The following is a 21,330-nucleotide window of genomic DNA, read 5'->3' on the forward strand; positions in this document are numbered from 1 at the left end:
GGTTATTGATCCTGTAAGGATTGTGTTTCGGGCTTCGAATCATCGACAGTGGAGGCAGAGGATACAGATGGAGTTTCAGGCGTAGCCGTCGCCGAAGAAACGCTGCCGGAACTGGTAGCAGCCGTGATATCGGTATTAAGGGAGCCCAACGTCCATTTCCACTCTCGGCGACGCTTGACCCGTCCCTGGGGCGTCTGCGGCGTCGAGCAGGCGGTGGAGTACTGATCTGCTTCCAGGCCATCGAGCAGCGCGACAGCGCGCACCTGCCGCTCCGTGCGCATGGTACGTCTCTTCTTGCGTTCCAGTTTGGATAGTGTGGATTTGGGCAGTCCCTCGTCGGCACTAGCCTCGTCCGAGGTACTAGATTCAGACAGGGACTGGTTGGCTTCTGAGTCGTGGGTGGGGCCCGAGTTGGAGATGTGTGGTTGTGTTTCTGGCCCCCGGGCAGCCTCGTGTGTTTGCACTGCCACTGCGGCTGCAGCTGCAGCTGCGGCCATTCTCTGCGCCGAGCGTTCTTCTTCTTCTTCGTGCACGAGATCTAGATGGTGCGCGGTGTAGCGCTCCGTGCGAATCTCTTCCTCGAGTGGGATGCGATAGCTGACTTGCTTCTTGGCGGGAAAGAAGACCCGGCGAGCGCCTGCGCCCCCGGGTCCACTGTTGGTGCCTGCGGAGATGGAGCCTGATCGTCGGCGGGGGGCTGTGTCGAGGGGGGAGTTGCGCAAGATGCTTCGCACGCCTAGGGGGAGTTGGTAAGGGCGGAAGTTGAAAGGGTTGTTGTTATTGTTGGAGTGGTGGACGTATGGTGAGATGGGTTTGTTGGGGAAGCGGAGGCTGGGGCCCTTGGAGGGAGATGTGGTTGCGGAGGCGGGCGTAGCGATGTCATAGGCATTTTTAAAGGTATTTCCGACGGTCGGTGATGCGCCTGGGGCTGCTGTGCAGGAGCGGGAGAGGCCGGTTGTTGAGGAGCCAAATGTGCGTGGGAGAGAGGTGGTTTGGAGGGTGAGTTTCGGTCGCGCGCTGATGGTTGGAGGGTCACCAGCTGGAGATGGTATGCAGGACATTGTTGACGAGCATGAGAGTCCCAGATCGGGTGTGGAAGGATAGAGTGTCATGAGTGTCATAAAGAATAGAAAGAAAGAAAGAAAAAGAGGGATTATCGGATTGTAGTAAGAGGCGGGGGTAGACGGATACCAAAGGCTAAGAATAGTTGGCGCTTCTGCAATGTGACGAGAGGTTAAACGTCCCTTAAAACAGAAAATCAAAGGAAAATCGAAGCAAATAAAAGAGATGGAATTTAAGAAATAAGAAAATAAGAATCACAGATCAAATCTATATTCTAAAAAATCCCTTCTTCTTTGAGTCATGAGGATCTGTTGTTTTTTTTTTTTTCTTACTACTTTTATTTATTTTTTCTTAATTAAAAATGCATGAATTTTCTCTGTTTTAGCCGTGGTTTTTTACAGAACTATCGACGCCACCAAACAAGCCCGGTCGGAGATAGGGATCGGCCATGTTCAAAAATAAACAGTGTATGAACTGTTATGGTTGATTTTTTTTTTACTGTAGAGTGTTCCTTACTATCTTTACTATGTTTTAGAATCCGAGTCTTCCTTTTACGTGGCAATTCCTTCGTTCTCTACTATATCCTACAATAGGCAATCATGTAAATCATGTAGGTATCTCTTGTTCTATTTAAAGATCTGGTCCAGAGCCAAGTGGAGCTTTGGTCGAATGGGATCAAAAGTAGCCTTGAGATCATCTGATTGGCCTGGACGTTTAACAGGGATCTTAGTTTGCTTTGTACATAGAAAGCCAACTTTAGAAGGGAAAAAATAATATGTGGCTTGTCTTATTTGCCTCTTGAAAATCTTGAGCTGATCGTATCTCGTACTTAATCGCAGGTTTTTCTAAAAAATGCCTCTAGTCTACAACATTACTACTTAGACCCTGTTTACTTGGTGGCAATTTTCCTGCGCCATACACCTAAGAATAACTCAGGGAGCCTTAGGTTGCTGAGCGGTCAACCCTGGGACTACAACGGCACGGAAAATCCCCTAATTCTCCCGACGTCGGCACCAAACTCCCTCGACGTCGCAATCTTCCCTTAACCATTAATGGTGGCTTGCTGGAGGGGTGAGATCAGCACGCAAACCTTATTGGGGCCCCATCTTCCAGAAGAACCTTGAGTGTACCGCCGTTTACGTCGCGCTACGAGTCAAGCGCCATCTAAAGGTTGAAGTTCTGAACTTTGGCCCCATGGATGTTGCAATGCGGGGTTTGTATCGTGGGATCCAACTTCTCCCTTCCACACAATCAAACTTCACAGTATTCATGTTTGGCCTCGAAGTTCCCGCTCGGCCCCTTCCATCATGCCCGACTTCCAAGCTTGTCCATTCTTTATGTAGCCTATCTTGCAGAATGAGGAGAAACCTCACTCTCTTGGTTAATATCCATTGGCTCGTATTACCTGCTTTTTCCCACCCTAATACTGCATTGTAGCACTTGGAGGCCCTGGCTCGAGGCGATCATTACGTCAATCCAATATAGACCCTTGGTCTTACCCTGCATCTTCACATGGCCACCTCACTTGAGAGCACTCACTGTGATGGTTTCTGCAGGCTATACATACTTTGGAATCATGCATATTCAAATGTTATCACGGCATCTCCGTAAGAAGCAAGGATAAAAGTGGTGCAACGTCGTTCAGCAAGTTTTTTTGGCCCCATCTCGCTTCAGTGCTCTTCGTTCTGACCCACCATGGTCCTATGCTCAGAACAGAATAATAGAAATATCTTATAACACTGAAAGTCGTCGTTTTCGGTATCGGTCCCGGTAATGGACTGCGGGAAATTCCCATACCTACTGAACATTGAAGGTCCTTGTACATATCAATATCTATATTAGTACTATGTACTAGGTATCTATATGTACATTTAGCATGTACATCTATCGATTCCATAAACAACTTGACAAGAGAATACGTTCTACAGGCTTCTCCCGAAGTCATCGTCTACGAGTCTAAGTTTATCAGCTTACGCCATGATAAAGTCTTGAAAAGAAAGAAAATATCCACCAAGTGGATATGCATCCATGGTTGTCATAACAAAATAGCCCCCAACATTCTAAAGGGTTGAATCCTTCAAATGTTGATGACACTCCATTTGGGGGTCAATTTGCGATATACGATATACGATGTGAGACTCTGCATTAGCTTGAGAGCCAAAACTTTGGAATAATCCACTTAAGGTTTTCAGTGATCGTCGGAAACCTTGATCTTCTGATCTTTGAACGTATCTGTTGCTTGAAAGGGATTCTCCCTCAGAGGTTCGCACTTGCCCTAAGCATCCTTTTCTCAAGCCATAGAATAAACTGCATTCGTCCGAATCGGGCAAACCCAGGCAAACCTTTGAACATACGAACTAAGGAAGCATTTGAACCCTATCTTCGCGTATCCTTCGTATAAAAAGTCATCATCTGTTGTGGTCAAACTTTGAGGGTTCAACATTTGAAGCTTCGGTCAACATAGGTGGATATTTTTCTATTATAGGACCATTCAAATGTTGTGACTGATTCAGCCACACATCGGCCTTTGCCTTCCAACATTGAAGCTTGTTCCCGAGGCCTTCTCTTGAATTAAGATAGAGATCTGAAGCCATCAATCGGTTTCAAGGTTGTGAGAGATTCGGCATTTGAACAGGGTTGATACCTGTAGGTAAATGCTTATATGAGAGCTATTTATTCAATGTTCTGACGACACACCTTCAGGCACATACGCGCATGTGTAAGAGTGGGCACCAAACATCCAGCACTTGAGACTGACCAGGTTAGTTAGCACTTGAGATTTGAATGTCTGATGTGCTCCAGGGTAATGTTAGCTCCTGAGGTTCAATCAATCCTTCAGCACACATGCATGTGTAAACATCAATTCATCCATCAATTGATGGATTTGAATAGGTCTTCAATGTTGAGTACTCCATTTAATCCATGGGTCCATCGAGCGGACACATACATCTAAACCTATGCACGCAGAATTTGAAGGTACCTAACACATGTTGAAGTTGTACTTGAAAATTCATGTCGGTGAATACAATATTGAATTTTGAAATGTATATATAACCAAGTAGGTACAGTTCAAGTTGAGGCATAGTTAAGATTTTAAGGTTGCTTGAGATCCCCGTGGGTTTCAAAGTTCCGAGGTACCTCAAAATGTCAAGTGTAAATTTTGAACTTGAGATGATTTAGTCTTCGGATACAATGCAATAAAGCTGATATCTTTGCAGTTCCTGTAATCATATTAATTTTGCCAAACGTGTAATAAAATTGAAGTTGGGCCGTGGCTGTACTTTCCCAGCCTCCCCGTACAACTTTCGTGATTGGCGGAGACGCGCGACCAAAACATTCCGCGCATCCAAAACAAAACCATCAACACCCCCCATCCACCTCCACTTACAAGGTTCCCTCCACATGAACCACCAAATTACTCAGGCTTTTTGAATATGCCTCTTTCTGACACAAGCTTGACGGTGTCTGACTTCGACCCTGAACACGAAGCATTGGCCTCAACCCGAGAAATTGGCAGCCCGCGACTTCCCAAAATGCGTGCCGCAATGCACGACGGCGATGAACTCGACTACCAGATTAGCACCTCGTTTCTTGATGAGGCCTTCCCGGAATTTCCCCCCAGCACACTCGCAAGTGGAAGACGATCTAGAAGAAATGTACGAGGACAACACCGAACCCTCCATCGAGATGGGGCGCGCTCTCGGCAAGTCTGCGCGTATCTTGGAGGACTCGCGAGGAGACTCTATGATGAGCTTCCCAGAAGATAGTGTGCGATCCACTTCTCCTGCCATAAACATCGAACATCACACCCCAAAACAGCCCAAACGCGCTGCCAGCGAGAACCTGCGAAAAGATGCCCAGTTGCGACGGGCCAACCAGGCACAGAAAGAACATATGATGAGCCCCCGGGTTTCAAAACAGCGGGACCCACGTCGAACCCTCTCCGCCCAAGTCAACGACAAGCATGAAGGTTCATTCTTAGGAGATGAACGCCCTGCTCCCGTTAAGACAAACAAGTCCCGATCGACGCGTTTTAGCCACGCCAACCAGTCCCAAGAGATTGCCGAGGCGATTGAACGCGTTGCGCAACAATCGTATGTCAGAGAACTTCGCAAGAACAATTCTGCAGGTACTCGCCAACCGGTTGCCAACGCAACACGCACCAACAACATGGGTGATACCATGACCCGCAACTCCTTCCTCCTTCCCGACCTCCCTAATATCTCCGAGCTGGTTTCCGGTGTTTACGAAGACGGTACCCCAGTTTTCTCACACAGACGCTCAACTCGATTTGTCTCTCCTCCCAATGATAATGCTGATATATCATTTACTCGTGAACATATGCCCATCGACGCTATCCCTATTCCAGAGGACGAAAAGGCTTTATTTGTGTCCCTCCGACTTTTGCAGGACAAGGTTGCAGAACTAGAGATGTTCAAGTCCGATGCAGAGAGAAGGCTCCAGACCTTCCGCGAAGAGAACGCGGCACTCAAGGCGGGTAGATCCCGGCCCTCTGAGAAGTACGCTGTGGATGATGGAGAGGGCAGAAAGGCCTCTAAGCGCGTGGCAAGCGAAAACCAAAGTAAGCACTTGCCTCATTTTGTCTAATATACCCTCGCTAACAACTGTAGAACTGGAAGCCGCGAACATGGCCCTTCAAAATCAACTTGACATCGCGGACCGAAAGACTCAAGTCCAAGAAGCAGCAGTACGACGGCTGAATCAAGAGAGAGAGTCAGCCATCTCCCAGCTTGGTGTCGCCTACCTTGAAACGCGCGAGCTCAAGGCCGATAACGAGGAGTTGAGGCGGGAGAATGCGGAACTCAAGTCCCAGATGAGTCAGTTGCTTAGCAAGAAATCTCGCGAGCAAGAGACCGTGGTCTCAGAAGGAAGTGTTACCGGCTCCGATGTCGACGACAGTCAATTGTACACAGAGCGCAGCGCAGACATGAGCCGCAGTACCAGGGATATTACCTCAAAGAGTGCTCGCTCCAACAAGGCTAGACACCAAGACGATTCTCGTTCCAAGATTTCCTCCCAAGTGGAAAAGGAAATCTCCCGTCTGGAGAAGCAGCGTGCAGAAGAAGCCCTCTTTTCTATCGACATGCCTACTACTACCAAGCGTTCATCCAGACCGAGCAAGCCCGATGCCGCCCGTCAATCGGAATCAAGAAGTATTAGAAAGCAGCCCAACACTAGCAAGCAACGGGTCAAGCGGGTTGTGGTCGAAGATGTGACCGAGGCAGCTGAGCAGAGCAAGGTGTCTTCCCAGGTGGAAGATCTTACCTTGCTCAGTATCATTGATGTGAGTATCCGAAAAAGATCCCTCGTTATTTGAATATGGCTAACATGTGATGTCCTAGGAAAATGAAATTGCTCGTCTGCGTAAGACGCTGGAAGAAGAACGACTTTCGCGCAAGCAACGTCGATCAAGCGCCTCAAATGATAACACTGCCGAGACTATCAACACCACCGTCAACACTACCCGCCAGAGCATCTTGAAGACACCAGCACTTAAATCGTCTCTGCGTGAACCCAAAGCTCAAATTCCCCGACCTGCATCAGCACTTGGTGATGTTACCACCAAATCTGTAGCAACTTCAGAGGGCGAGAACAGCTTCGCTGTCCCTACAGCCGAGCGACCTAGACGCCATTCCGACCATTCTGTCACATCGATTTCCTCGCAGCGCAAGAAGCGTCGAAACATTGAAGATATGACATCCGCTTTTATTCTTCCAGATATCACCTTAAGCCGTGTCGAGCTGGCTGCCAGTAATCCGACTCGCCTCCCAGAAGCTGATCAGCGAGCCTTGAACAACCTTGCGCACCACGAGGGCAAGAATTGCATCATCTGCAAGAATGTCCTCCCTAATGATACTTGCAACCACGAGCCTGTCAAGGTTCCCAAGCCCGTTCCAGTTTCCGAGCGCATGCCAAAGCCATCTCTGTACAATGAGGAGCCTACTATGCGCCCTTCCCAACCCCCGGCCGTTGCTCTTGCCAATGTGCTTAAAAGTCTTGAGGATGAATTGGCCCACTTGAAGATGCAACTTGCTACATACCAAAGCGCATACAACAACTTGGATGCTTCGCTTGGCAAGAGGCAGCGCAAGGCTCTTCTGGAGAAGATTGAGACTGTTTTGAGGGATATTGATATGAAATCTGACCAAATCTATGCGCTCTACGATGTTCTCGAGGGCCAAAAAGGCAGTCATGAGATGATGACGGAGAAAGAAATGGAGATGACTTTAGAATCGATTGGCATTGATTTCGCCGCTGTACCGGATGTTACTGGCACGACGAACAAGTCATCGCGTTTGGCGGAGTCTGATGATGAAGATGAATTGCCCTGGGAAGGCATTGAGAGCACTGCAGAGCTGACCGGACGTACTTGAAAACCGGATGTTGATTAGCATTGAAGGGTGTATTAGCGTTTTACTTTTATTTTTCTTTTCAGGTTGTTGTAATTCTACCGGCTCTTGTTTAAGCCACCAGTCAACATCTGCTCTTTTTTTTTACTTGCCTGCGGGCCTTTGTTTGCACAAATTCATTGAGCTAGAGTCATCCTCCAAATTCATATTATTCTCATAGATTGCAAAGAAAAAATCAATAAATATTATTTATTCTCTCATAAATATCTAAGACAAATGTTTCCAACGCCATCGCTATGTAATGCACCAAAATTAACACCGAAGATATCTCTCTACAATTAAAGCAATCATCTTTTCTCGCCCGCCACCATCGCAGCACTGGTCGTCGCAGCAGGCTTCAATCCAAGCCCCGAGGAAGCAGCATCTCGTTGCGAAACCTCTTCCTCAATAAAACACCCCAATCCCGCAAACGCCTCCACCAGCGTCCGCGAGTAATACTCCTGCAGATCGTAACCGCCAGCCGCAACCCGAGTATCGTTCTTCACACGATCCAGATACGTCGACGGATAAGACGGCTGCAAAGAATAGTAATCCCGCTTCTCCGGCACATACCCCATAAACGGATCATACGGCTTCTCAGGCTCAGGCGTCTTGATCCTCCGCAGACCCTTAATAAGCCCACCATCCGACGGCCCAGCCGCCTCAGCCGTCGAGGGCAACGCACCGCCGCGCTTGAGCTCACTACTACGCAACGCAGCCTGTTTCTGCCGAATCCGGTCCTCCTCGCTGCGCCGCGCAGACGACTTCTTAAGCAGCACCTTGTGGCCTTCGCGCGCGATCGCCGCAGCATCGGCGCTCGAGCCCGCGGCCAGGCGCGAGATCATGTCTTCGCGTCCGGCTTGCATCTCGCGGCGCTCGTTCTCGAGTTGTTCGCGGGCGGCTTGGCGGCGGAGGCGCATTTCTTCTTGCTCGAGGGTCATGCGGGCGGCGAAGGAGGATGCTTCTTGTTCTTCGAGGGCTTGGTTTGCGCGGATGGATTGTATGTTGACCGTGGCGTATTTTGAGAGCTGCGCTTCGGTTTTGGCGACGTCTGTTCGGCAGACTAGGTTGGCGATCATTTCTTCGCGTTGTTCGAGGAAGTCGTCCCAGGCGCGTTTTGTGTCGAATTCTTCTTCGCGGCGGTTGAGACTAGCAGATTCAGTAAATTTTGAGGTTAGTTTGGTTTCTTGTTTTGGGGGTCGTTGCTGGTGCTGTTGGGTGGGTAGGGTGGGTGGCGTACATGTTCATTACTCGTCGCCGGATATCAACCTCCCTTTCTACCCCGATGTCTTCGAAGGTTTGGGCTCGGAATTTGTTTTTGCGTAGCGTCTTTCGGCATCCTGCTACAGGGCAGTTGGAGGGGCCGGATGAGAAGATGCGGTCAACGCAGGACTCGCACATCTTGTGGTAGCATTCTGGGTTGATGAGGAACCGCATGTTCGGGTTCAGGTACCGCGAGGATTTGCAGACGGGGCAGACCTCTGGAAGAGTTGAGCGTTAGTCTTGGGCATTTTTAGAGACATTCTGAATCTTACCATCTTCATCTCGACGATCGATCCCATTTCTGGAGGCCATGGCGAGGATACTGAATGAATGAATGACTGAGAAAGCGGAAGCTTATGAATATAACTATGACCCACGGTGGCGCACGGACCACCCGAACCAGCATCTTTGGTTGTCACTTATCTCCTTCCCTTTCCATCCTTTCTCCATGCTGCATGTGTGGTGAAACTTCCAAGTCTTATTTTTCTTCTCACTAGAAAACAAAATCGGTTTCTAATCATCTACAGCCCAAGCCTTCAAATTATCGAGCAGCGCTATCAGCCTAAAAGATGAATTACTCGGAAACCCCTACCAGTACGAACTGAAGGCGGACGCATCATATGAAAGAAGTCTCCGCAAACAACCCCCCTAAATGGTCGATACCGTGGCAATATGACTTTAATCAAGACCAAATGACTTATCTTTACTACAAACACGAGATGTGTAGTCAAGATCCAACCGATAAGAACGGAATTACGCGACTATTGCTCTAGAGGTGTTTTGTGACGCGCCTTGGTGCCTGGAACTGCCTGAACGCCTGGAAAATCCGGAAGAAGTCTCATATATGAGCTGCATGCACAAAAATTGTGAAACTAACCAAGACCTTAGCTTCGTTGATTATAATGAATGGCCTGTCGAGGCAGCAGCACCCATGGCTCCTAAAGATGAAATGTCACCAAAACTGAAGAAGGCAGCCTCGCTCACGAGGACATTGCTACTCATTCTCTCTGCAGACTCGGAATTAAATGTGCTGGAGCCTTCCAGTGCATTATGAACATACTATCCCCTGGTATGGATCATTCAACAAACTCCAAGACCAAAATTCAAACGAGGGCATCTCTGGCTATATCACCATCAGTCTCCATGCACTATTCTGGACCAGTCTGTACTGTGCTCATCCTCCATTTATGTTCTTTGGAGGGTAGAGTACTTACGGCCTGAGAAGGTTAGGTCGTTGAGATCTGATCAAGTGGAGATATAGTTATTTTTTTCACCCCCGACATTCGTATCATAATACATAGTATAAAGCATCTAATAAATACAATTGTCGAGCTCTAGGAATTCCCTGTATTCTTCACCCATACACGGCGTAAGCAAGAACTTCTCAAATGGGTTCAGGTCCGGGACCAGACCTTTTTCCCAAGCTCCCGTGAAGTCGCCATATAAAACCACATCCAAAGTCCCACCTTTCTGGCATTTAGCAAGCCACGAGGAATCTGTAGTGGCATCCCACAGCTCTCCACCTGCAGTAAAAGGCAGTAAACTCAAAGTAGGCACTGATTCGCAGAATCCCGATTTCAGTACTGAATACAATCCTTCAATGAATAGCGACATGATCACAGTCCGCCGGATGCTCTCGGCGAATATCCACGCCTTCCACGTTGATGATGGCGTTATCTCAGCTGCCCGTGTATGTAACTGGACAGTCATCGACTTTAAAGTCGCAAGGCTCTGCTCTGCGATCGAGCGTTGCCGGATATTACCATCAAATAGTTGCATAATGTGGAACAGCATTAAAGCCTGGACGGCCGCAAGCAAGGTATCCAGAGACCGGGCCGAGTAATCCCTTTCCATAAGAGAACTAGCTTTTGATTCTAGTATTCGAAATACCATATCCTCCGTTTGAGGATTTTTGGTACAGTACGCCGCGGAGACAGAAAACGCATCTTGAATCGCATCAGGAAGATGCGAATCATATAAGCGTGCGTGGATAAAGGGTGTTTTCCCATGTTGCAAGAACAGCCGTGGAAAGCTCTTAATACTCCGCATGACCTGTTGCGTAGCCCATTTATCCACTTTGGAGAGATCGGGATACTTCTGGATCGCCGATAGAGCTGGCTGTGCTAGAAGCGAGGAATGGTCCATAGTGAGCCAGGAGTCATTGTCGATATGGTCGTCGTAGTAAAAAATGGACCCAGTGGCATCCGCGAGGGACAAGAGATCATCAGAATAAGAATATGAATAGTCAGGGAACGTGATCGCTATCGCAGACTCGGATTGTGGATAAGTCTCGGTTTGCCGTGATGATCGGTTGATGTAGGAGCATTGCACGCCTCGAGCGAGACATCGGGAGCATTGCGGAGTTTGACGATTACAACGCCGCTTGCCTTCCGCACATGCTATGCAGGATTTTTGTCGCGAGCGACTACAGGTTGAGCTGCGCGGCATGGCGGTGGGTGATTCTTGGTGATTGCGGCCTTTGGTGGTCATCGAGTCATAGCGAGGCTGAAATCTCACTTGCAACTCCGCAAACTCCGCATCCCCACTGCTGACCAGGGCCACCAACGCAACCACAAGGGTATCAGGTGACCTTTTTGATTTGGTAATTGTCACTGAAATAAACAGGGTATGCGTTCTTTGCAAGTAATTTTAATCATGAAGTCGGTAATAGTCGGATCGTCATATCAAAGTCCGCAGTATGCACCCTAGTATAGTTACTTGGGATCCTGTGTGGGGCTTGCTTGTCCTACGTCCTTGCATTTACACATGTCTTGGGGACTGAGCTCAGTTCCACGTGTGCAACTACACTCCTTGAATGTTACGACAGACACGCTACCGGAAAATTGTATTTAAACCCATCAAGTTTCCCTTGCTAAATGACTTTCCATATTTCAGACCTAAAACAATTCACCAGTGCAATTCACAATGCCTTTCACCGAGCTTATTTTCCCTTCCTTGATCCCGACCAAAGAGGTCATTGAAGAAGTCGAACGAGACTGGCCAATTATCAGCAAATCGCTGATAGAGCCGAACCCAGGTCTCCTCAGTGCGTTCCGAGGATGGGTACTCAGCGAAGATGGCAAAGATGTGCGCGATCAGTATAGGGAAATCGTTATATTCGGTAAGTATCTTGGCTCAATGTACACGAATAACATCGCTAACAGTATACCAAAGAATGGGTAGAGGAGGCTGCATTCCATGCCTTTCTTACTTCCGATCAATTTGCTTCTTTTGGCAAGTCGATTCGACACCTGGTAAATGGACCGACCAAGATGCAGCTCTTCGAGACAAACAGCAGCCCCAAAGAGTCCTCTGTTGCTCCCGTTGTGGAGATTTTCCGACTCGAGCTCACTGGTTCTGAGAGTGTTCAAGTAGCACAGAAGGCTTGGGAGAACCTATCACAGACTCTTTCTATCACGGGGAAATCGGTTCCCGTGACGTGGGGCAATAGCTTGAACCTTGATGGAGATGTGGTGGTTGGAATTTTGGGATGGGCGAGTACTGAGGTAAGATGGTTGTCTTGATTATTAGAAATCACTTACTTATCATCGTTAGGATCATGAGCATGGAACCGATGAGGTGGCTTTCGTGGAGGCGTTGAGGTCTCTGCGCTCGCTTGGGGAATTGTCGCAAATCCTTGTTGACATTGATCCCGTGGAAGTCTCGAGCCTGTAATGGCGCTGGTATGATATGCACCGTGAATATCTCCACTCATCAACGTAGTAAATCTTGAATAACCAATTTGAATATTTGAACATACTGTACGAGTAAAGTTAATGTGAAGTAATTTCATTGCGCAATCAGAAAGGGATATCGTGGAAAACATAGTCATGATAGGTCATCCATGCATTTTCTGCAATCGGTAAGAAACTCAGAGGCCAAGAGTTGACTCTGCAGGCCAGGTACAAAGGACGCCAAGACGCATACCCACACCGACAACCAGCATATGCGCTACGGTAGCTAAAGCTTGTACTCGATGATCGTGTGCACCAAGAGTCAAAGCAGCGAGTAGGAGAAGGGGGTAGAGAATCCAAGGCTTGGGGGAGAGGGGTGAGCACGGGTGGAGGACAGAAGCCACTTTAACGAGAAATATAGAGAACTGTAGCCCTGGCGATGATATATAAGATGTAATGAGATCCAGGGAAGGGAACCTGCTGGGAGGCGGAGGAAGTAGTTGTCGCCGAGGCAATTGTTGCGTTTGATGATTGTGAATGGATTCGTCATGGCTGTGTTGAGTGGGAGAGATGGGTGGTGAGGTAGAATATCTGGGGCGAATGACGATGTTGTGATCGGGACTGAAAGGTGACCGCTCCTCTATGCCTTCTGGTCCAGGAGTCTGACTGGTCGCAAGCTCGGTTGAGTCGAACATTGAGTCCCGGCGGAAAGCTACGGGTTTGTTACGAGGTATTTTCTTAGTGGGCGAAAGAGCCCTATCCATAGAGGGCTGGGGGCTATCGATCCGGCTGATTCTTGCACCGGTTGGCAAGTCGGGACTGGCTGAGCTGTTCCTTTTGAAGCGAAACTCATTGGCATTGACTCCAACTTGGATACCACTCAAGACCTCATCGGCAGTTGGCCGTCTGTCGGGGTCCACAGCAAGAAGTCTTTCCAGGAAGGTGTATAGCTTCTCCGGTAGATCAGGGCGTTTCCTCCTAACTTGATCGAAACCAGCCCAACTGGTGATCTCCTTGCGGAGTTGATCCAAGTCTTCTTTCTCCTCGTTGATGATATCTGCATTTGCATATGGGAGTTCGGCAAAGCAGAGAAAGTAGAGAATCATACCCAGGGAGAAGATGTCGGACTTGAAGGTAAAATTACCGAATGGCCCATCTGGGTATTCCCGCCGGAGAACCTCAGGTGCACAATATGACAATGTCCCTGTTGCACCAGTCGACTTGCGCATCGCATTCTGCGTTTGAACTTCACCAAAATCACTCACCAAGACTCGCATACCATCTGCTGTTTCATGGAGAAGACAATTTTGTGGTTTCAAATCACGATGGATGTATCCATTGGTATGTAAATGGCGCAAGCCAGACGTGATATCTCGGAAGAATGAATAAATCTGATCCAGCTGTAGCATACGAAGCCCTGCAGGATTTGGGTCTGGTTCACCCTTTGATTTTCGTCGGAGGCGCGCTTTCAGCTGCTGGGCGGTGGTTGATGTCTGAACCGAGCCACATATGTAATTATGAAGGTCACCGGAGTTGCAATACTCTTGTAGAATAAAAGCGCATGGCACGCTTGGACCGAAGACATTTATTTTAGCATTCTCCAACCAGACATGGCGATATGAGACCAGATTTTGGTTTGAAAGATGCTGCAGCAGTTGAACTTCACCTAGTACTTTCTCTAACCATTCATGATCATCGCCAACAGGGACGCGCTTGCAGGCATATTGTCCGAGGGACACTCCATCCAGGACATGCTTGACAAGTAGCACGACACCTTTTCCTCCCTTCCCTAACACCTTTTCCTCCACAAAGAACTTCTTGAAATAGTCTTGACTGAATGCAGCGGCTGAGATTCCTTGGGAAGTTGGTGAATGAGACTCGTGAGTGGGAGCGCTCGTAGGTCCGATCCTGGCTGACCCATCTGGAAGAGCAGGTTGAACAAGACGATAATGCGGGGAAGGAGGGGTTGATGAGCTTTGGGAGCTTGGTATGCTATTATCGAGCATGCGGAAGTAATTCGGGTTGATAAATTCGCCTTCGGGCTCTGTAGGCGCATGTTCTCGATTTCTACTGCTATCCCGTATGGGTCGGTGGCACAGAGGGCAGTTTGCAAGCTCGACATCATCTTCACGCGTGTCGGCCGCATTGCGGAGCACTAGCTGTTGAGAATCATGATCATAGACGACCACTGAGTCGTTATGTCGGCTAGTCTTTTGTCAGTAAATGGAGAACATTGAAGGCGCTGCAGTAAGATACTCACAGCACAACGTCAAGATTTCCATTGTAAGGGATTATAGACATGTCGTCCGGCATGGTTGCAGCATGTCGAGAGTGAAGTTACTAGTAATCATGGTATTTGGAGATGACGAGGGTGAAAGCTGAAACCCCACGGCCAAGAGCGGTGAGACCCCACACAAAGAAGTTGAAACCATGGAAATAAGCTACACCGCTATCCACATTTTGCCCGCGATACACTGGCCAGCAGGAGCACACGTACATAGTTGTAGATGGCTACAAGCAGGTGTTATACGGGGCGGAAGAGAGCAAGTCTCAACTGACAACCTCCTTTAAACTTACCGAGTCGTCGAGAAAAGCTAGCAAAGGTCAGGAAAATTCATTTTATCTTGTTTATTAGAGGCTTTCATCGATAGATTCACGGGTGTAAAGGTCATGTCTTAGAGTCGCTGGGCCCTTACGGTTAACGGCTCGCAAATCAGTAACATTCCAAGGCTCTAGGGCTTTATCTGTTGGTCGTAACGAATCACCCCCGGAGGCAGCTTCAAATGTTCCCTTGTGTAATTACTAACTGCCTAGTATACTGCCTTTCTACCTAGCAGACAGGCTGCCTAAATCAAAATCTTACTTGGAAGTGCAATCATGCTCAGGTGCTCAATCGCAATAGTAAAAAGTGGACTCTTATAATTCACATGAGTGTTGGCCTCTTACATATCGGCCTCTTATTGAGGTTATCATCAAATATATTTCATTTGAACATTGAAGATGGTGAAATCTAAAGCTTCGAAGTGACCAGTTGACGGGAGGTCGTAAGTTATATGAGGCCTCAAGGGCTTTCGCTGATGTAGGTGTCAAGGTAAGTTCATGATTTACTGCTTACTTTCAACGTGGAATGAAAAAGAGGGGGGAAAGAACTTGAAAATGTTGAGTACCTACTATATTCCAGTTTCCAGGCCTTTGAATCCAATTTGCCACAATCTTAGGTTTGATGCCGTCTTTGGTTATCTAGTACAAGACTAGCACATGTCCTTTGAGCCCGGTGGTGGGGCTATATGCAGCGAGACGGGTTATAGTGTACTAGGCTGACGCGGAACTTATTCTTTCCAGAATACGAGTTATTATACTTCAGGATACATGCATCAGCTGTATTATTGACCAATGGATTTCATACCAAATTCATTTGACATCCCAAGTTTTAGGATTTGAGGGTAAATCGGATTTCTTTGACCTTTGTTGCTCTCAAGGAGATAACCCGGTAATTTCTCGGTGGACCATACATTGCTCGCCGAGCCCACAACAACGTTGACTGGGTTTGCCCCACGGTAAAAAGATTCACGCAAGCCTCATTGGACCTTGAAATGACGATGATCCGGTGAGAGGAATTCAACATTACAGTACGGGGTATTTTATTCTGTTTCCCGCATGCACTGCCATGTCAAGGGCTAGTTGTGTCCGAGGCTGCAGGAAAGGGGGGCTGTTGAGGCGCGAAGTGGGATGTGTGGAGTTTATTGTATTTTTCCTTTTGCCCTTTGAGATCAAGTCTGCAGAATAAAAGCTGAGGTAAAAACAGCTTGTATTCCCGCTGATTTTTGTTAGGCCAAACCAAAAAGGAAAAAAAAAGGGTGGAATGATGATCTGGTAAGAAATGCTACATCAGCAAACTGCGGGTGCAACAGTAGTAAAGAAGAATCATTCACAGCTAAATAGGCGCGGTTGCGTAGTCGCCAGAGAGCCCCATTATCAATGCAACCGATGATCTCGGACGATAATCTTGGAAAAATAAAATGAATAATATATTAGCAATAATACCACATTTATTTAAGAACAGGGGATAGATAGGTTTGCCCAGCCGCTACTGCCCGTCCCACGGTGTTCTCCCACCCCCACAATCCCACAATCCCACTTACCAGGGGCAATCTTAGTTGGTGTGGGAAGCCACAACCCACCTGGGCACCAACAATCTTTGCATGTATGTATAAAATGGTAACGGTCTCTTCACCTTACTGGCCTAATAGGTTCAAGTTCTGTTAGGGACTCCACTGTGGTACTTCAAGCATTGACGGTTCAATCCCTGGATCCATTTACTACGACCTTTTTATGCAATATAAGCACTAAACACAAGAACTATGTGGATAACATGATACTGGATGCTGAAACTCTGTCAAGTTCCACGCGACATTCAGATTATAAATTCTAATGTTCTACATATGAATTTGACATACAATTCCAGTCCAGAAAGCATATGTAAAATATACTTTCGATGCTCTTCATGTGCTCTTCATGCATGTGCTGACTCAGCCCCTCTTGCATGCACCGAACATTTGAAAGTGGCAAGTGGGATGTCCAGGTTTTGGATCTAGACTCATCGGCTTCAATCATAGTGAATTCATGGTTAGTGGTAAATTCCATGTTTTTTTTTTCTGTTTAGGTAGGAACATGATTTGATGACATCGCATGTGGCGAGATCACCCGGATGATAGACCAAGGCCCACGGTTAACACTCGGATTGTCAAAAACATCCGATCTCATCTCTGTAGTGGGCTATTGCTGACCATTATGCGACCTATATCTGACCCGAGTGAAGCGCATGCCAAGCAGAGTCTAGGCAATGTAGCCGGTCGTTTCGGACAAATGGTGTTAAAGGACAAGGGACAGGGGGGAGGGAGGGGACAAAGGGAGGAAAGGGTCCTGATTGTTGACCTTTCCCCGGAGCAACGGAAGAGCTTTGTCCAGTCCCCGCATGGCCGAAGTTTAAAACCACGCTTGAGTGTTTTGCTCATGTACTGATATACAGTGCATTTTTTTTTTGCTCGGATCTTCACTTCATTCGGTTTACGTCCCGATGGTGCCTGGTCGGCTGCAGTATCCAATACCCCGAACAAGTGAAAAGTACAAACCAGTGAACTGCATTCAGTCGAATCCGCATTCCTCACCAAGAAAAGACGCACGGTCCATACCGCATGGGGCAGTTGGGCACGCTAGGCCATATTTAGCTAAGAGCTTGGTATTATCAATACATTTTATTTGAAGTTGATTAGGTATGCATTGAACAATAAGTTAATGGGCTATTCAGCAATGTAAGATGGAAAGCAAATATCAGCCATATCTTGATCAGGTGTTTGATATATAGAAGTAAGAAATTAAAAAGAGAAAAGAGTTTAACCTTGGAAAATGACTTTGTCCTACCTAGTTGCTCATACACTAGATAGTAGAATAGTAGTTTAGTATACTTCTAGTGCTTCACATGTGCAGGTAAAACTTGAAAATACAAAAATGTTGAGCTAGCCCTCGGCTTCTATGTTGAATGCCGAAGTAAAGGATCATCGATCTTCGGCTATTGAATCTGTTGAGGATCATGAACCGATAATAACCCCGGCTACTTCTATATGAGTCCCAATTCAATGTAAAAAAGACCAGGGAAAGTTACGGGTAATTCAAATACACAAGGTATACTAGCTTAGTCCCAAACCAGGTAAGCGGGGAGTGGACTTTCCCCACCGGAAAATAGTGTAGTGACAGCGCGTTACGGGAAGAGGTATTCATGGGAGATTGGGTCCATCTCCACCTGCCCGGTGCGATTTTGTGGGCAATGGTGTGAATGGACTACTAAACCAACGCGGATCCCCCGTGGTTCTTTACTTTGATTCTCCCCCTCCCCTCCCCTCCCTACTCTCTTCGTAAACCATCCCGTCCCAAGTAAGTGTCCCCTGTCCCTGAGCTTATTGATCCCATTGTGCCCCTCCACAACATTCGAATTTGTCCTGACCCTGCATTTCCTCTAGAGGTTTGCGCCCGTTCCTCCTTTACTCCATTGTTTGTGCCTAGAGGCTCACAATTATGTCGGACGCCCCTAAACCCACGGTGGTAAGTTCCGGTGTCTCCTTTCAAATTGTTTTTGGCGGGGAAGATTGTTTTTTTTTTTTGCCTCGCCCCGCTCTCATCTCAGACTTCGGGACATCGTGTCTTATCGGCGGCTAATTCGGTTTCCCCACGCAGGTGCTCGAGGCCCACGAGGTCGACACTTTCCATGTTCCCCAGGCCTTCCACGACAAGCACCCCACAGGCACTCACCTTAAGGATATTGACGAGTACAAAAAACTCTACGAGGAGTCTATCCGTGATCCCGACACCTTCTGGGCTCGCATGGCCCGTGAGCTGCTCACATTCGACAAGGACTTCCAGACCACCCACCATGGTTCCTTTGAGAACGGCGACAATGCATGGTTCGTCGAGGGCACTCTGAATGCCTCATTCAACTGTGTCGACCGTCATGCGCTGAAGAACCCCGATAAGGTGGCCATCATCTACGAGGCCGATGAGCCCAACGAGGGCCGCACCATTACATACGGCGAGTTGCTGCGCGAGGTTTCTCGCGTGGCTTGGACTTTGAAGAAGCGTGGCGTGAAGAAGGGTGACACTGTCGCCATCTACCTCCCTATGATTCCGGAGGCTGTCATTGCTTTCTTGGCCTGCTCGCGAATTGGTGCTGTGCACTCGGTCGTTTTTGCCGGTTTCTCATCTGACTCGCTGCGAGACCGTGTCATTGATGCCGACTCCAGAGTCGTCATCACTAGTGACGAGGGCAAGCGCGGTGGCAAGGTCATTGGTACCAAGCGCATTGTTGACGAGGCGCTCAAGCAGTGCCCCGATGTGACTACTTGCCTCGTGTTCAAGCGCACCGGCGCTGAGGTCCCCTGGACCACCGGTCGTGATATTTGGTGGCACGAGGAGGTCGAGAAGTACCCCAACTACCTTGCCCCGGAACCTGTGAGCTCCGAGGATCCTCTCTTCCTACTTTACACTTCCGGGTCAACCGGAAAGCCCAAGGGTGTCATGCACACCACAGCAGGCTATCTGCTTGGTGCCGCCATGACCGGCAAGTACGTATTTGACATCCACGACGATGACCGCTACTTCTGTGGTGGTGATGTGGGTTGGATTACTGGCCACACATACGTCGTATATGCTCCTCTCCTCCTAGGCTGTGCCACCGTTGTCTTTGAATCTACCCCCGCCTATCCTAACTTCTCCCGCTACTGGGATGTCATTGACAAGTACGATGTCACCCAATTCTATGTCGCTCCTACGGCTCTGCGCTTGCTCAAGCGGGCTGGTGATGAGCACATCCACCATAAGATGAAGTCCCTCCGCATTCTGGGCTCCGTTGGTGAGCCCATTGCCGCAGAGGTGTGGAAGTGGTACTTTGAGGCTGTTGGCAAGGAAGAAGCTCACATTTGCGATGTCGGTAACTCCCTTGAACGGAAACAAATTGCGCACATGCTAATTAAATAAACAGACTTACTGGCAAACCGAGACTGGCTCCAACGTCATCACACCTCTGGGTGGTATTACCCCCACCAAGCCTGGCAGCGCCTCTTTGCCCTTCTTCGGTATTGAGCCTGCTATTATCGACCCCGTCTCTGGCGAGGAAATTACTGGCAATGATGTCGAGGGTGTATTGGCATTCAAGCAACCCTGGCCCAGTATGGCTCGCACCGTCTGGGGAGCACACAAGCGTTATATGGATACCTACTTGAATGTTTACAAGGGATACTACGTAAGGCTCTTTGAAATGTCTCTTTTGAGGATCCATGCTAACCGTTTTTTTAGTTTACCGGAGATGGCGCTGGTCGCGATCACGACGGTTACTACTGGATCCGTGGTCGTGTTGATGATGTTGTTAACGTCTCCGGTCACCGCTTATCCACCGCCGAGATTGAGGCTGCTCTTATTGAGCACCGTGAGTAATCTCTGACTGGGAGAGACTAATGACATAACGCTAATTCCTTTTCTAGCCATGGTTGCCGAAGCTGCTGTCGTTGGTATTTCTGATGAGCTGACCGGCCAGGCCGTGAATGCTTTTGTGGCTCTAAAGGATGGCAATGAGACCAACGATCAGGTACGCAAGGATCTGGTCGCACAGGTCCGCAAATCAATTGGCCCCTTCGCCGCCCCCCAAGGCCGTCTTCGTTGTGGAGGACCTCCCCAAGACTCGCAGTGGTAAGATCATGCGCCGCATTCTACGCAAGATTCTCAGCGGCGAGGAAGATAGCTTGGGTGATATCTCAACAGTAAGTTTATCTGGCCCTTTTTGATCTTCATTATTCTCATTGGAACAATATTAATCTGTTCCATAGCTTTCTGACCCCTCTGTCGTGGAGACGATCATTGCCACCGTCCACGCTGCCCGTCGGAAGTAAGGTACTGGTGCTCAATTAAATTTACGATAATGACGTCTGAAAAGAGTGAATTGCCTTGAATCTCATATTATTTTGAATAATGGCCGTGGTCAAGTCTAGTGAATATGCTTTGCGTAGTTGGCTCGATAACGAACTGTCGAATGGGAGGTTGGGATTTTTCTTATTTAGGTCTGAGTTCCCCCTTGTTGTATATGAGATTCCCTACTAGTATAATCAGGAGCTATTTGAAATTGAACTTATCCTGTGGGTTTGAGCTACTAGTAATATGTTGGTAGGGTAAACTGATGGATTCTATTGGTTCTAGGCTCTCAGTTCTGAACTGAGAGAAGAATAGTGGTTCTGCATAGTTCGGAAGATTCCCTTTACCGTCTTCGGACAGGCTTCTTCATTCAATCTTTCAAGTTCATTTTCACCCATCACTCCATCACTCCGTACATACCCCTGTATGCACTAGTACCTCCGAGTCTTTGCTCATCTATTTCCAAC

The 21,330-nt window shown here is 48.1% G+C and overlaps 7 protein-coding genes across 7 annotated transcripts; 3 read left to right on the forward strand and 4 right to left on the reverse strand.

The window, feature by feature from the left end:
• Positions 1-2: 2 nt before the first annotated feature.
• On the reverse strand, positions 3-1,061 carry N7466_007551 (uncharacterized protein; the record flags this gene model as incomplete). Its single annotated transcript, XM_057166940.1, has 1 exon — positions 3-1,061. The coding sequence occupies one exon, from the start codon at positions 1,059-1,061 to the stop codon at positions 3-5; it is 1,059 nt and encodes a 352-aa protein (XP_057019981.1).
• Positions 1,062-4,496: 3,435 nt separating this feature from the next.
• Positions 4,497-7,457, forward strand: N7466_007552 (uncharacterized protein; the record flags this gene model as incomplete). Its single annotated transcript, XM_057166941.1, has 4 exons — positions 4,497-4,599; positions 4,697-5,644; positions 5,694-6,367; positions 6,426-7,457. The coding sequence occupies 4 exons, from the start codon at positions 4,497-4,499 to the stop codon at positions 7,455-7,457; spliced, it is 2,757 nt and encodes a 918-aa protein (XP_057019982.1).
• Positions 7,458-7,780: 323 nt separating this feature from the next.
• On the reverse strand, positions 7,781-9,047 carry N7466_007553 (TFIIH/NER complex subunit TFB3; the record flags this gene model as incomplete). Its single annotated transcript, XM_057166942.1, has 3 exons — positions 7,781-8,621; positions 8,713-8,953; positions 9,008-9,047. 3 exons carry the CDS (start codon positions 9,045-9,047, stop codon positions 7,781-7,783), a joined length of 1,122 nt encoding a protein of 373 aa, XP_057019983.1.
• Positions 9,048-10,046: 999 nt separating this feature from the next.
• Positions 10,047-11,183, reverse strand: N7466_007554 (Zn(II)2Cys6 transcription factor domain-containing protein; the record flags this gene model as incomplete). Its single annotated transcript, XM_057166943.1, has 1 exon — positions 10,047-11,183. The coding sequence occupies one exon, from the start codon at positions 11,181-11,183 to the stop codon at positions 10,047-10,049; it is 1,137 nt and encodes a 378-aa protein (XP_057019984.1).
• Positions 11,184-11,660: 477 nt separating this feature from the next.
• Positions 11,661-12,410, forward strand: N7466_007555 (uncharacterized protein; the record flags this gene model as incomplete). The annotated part of the gene is made up of 3 exons (XM_057166944.1): positions 11,661-11,856; positions 11,910-12,241; positions 12,291-12,410. The coding sequence occupies 3 exons, from the start codon at positions 11,661-11,663 to the stop codon at positions 12,408-12,410; spliced, it is 648 nt and encodes a 215-aa protein (XP_057019985.1).
• Positions 12,411-12,606: 196 nt separating this feature from the next.
• Positions 12,607-14,722, reverse strand: N7466_007556 (protein kinase IKS1; the record flags this gene model as incomplete). The annotated part of the gene is made up of 2 exons (XM_057166945.1): positions 12,607-14,614; positions 14,670-14,722. 2 exons carry the CDS (start codon positions 14,720-14,722, stop codon positions 12,607-12,609), a joined length of 2,061 nt encoding a protein of 686 aa, XP_057019986.1.
• Positions 14,723-18,481: 3,759 nt separating this feature from the next.
• Positions 18,482-20,844, forward strand: N7466_007557 (acetate--CoA ligase; the record flags this gene model as incomplete). Its single annotated transcript, XM_057166946.1, has 7 exons — positions 18,482-18,508; positions 18,641-19,885; positions 19,941-20,201; positions 20,255-20,384; positions 20,440-20,543; positions 20,605-20,715; positions 20,782-20,844. The coding sequence occupies 7 exons, from the start codon at positions 18,482-18,484 to the stop codon at positions 20,842-20,844; spliced, it is 1,941 nt and encodes a 646-aa protein (XP_057019987.1).
• Between the last annotated feature and the right edge of the window lie 486 nt (positions 20,845-21,330).

The sequence above is a fragment of the Penicillium verhagenii genome (assembly GCF_028828195.1).
Source record: "Penicillium verhagenii strain IBT 33310 chromosome Unknown utg000007l_segment0_segment0, whole genome shotgun sequence".
Taxonomy (NCBI): Eukaryota; Fungi; Ascomycota; class Eurotiomycetes; order Eurotiales; family Aspergillaceae; genus Penicillium; species Penicillium verhagenii.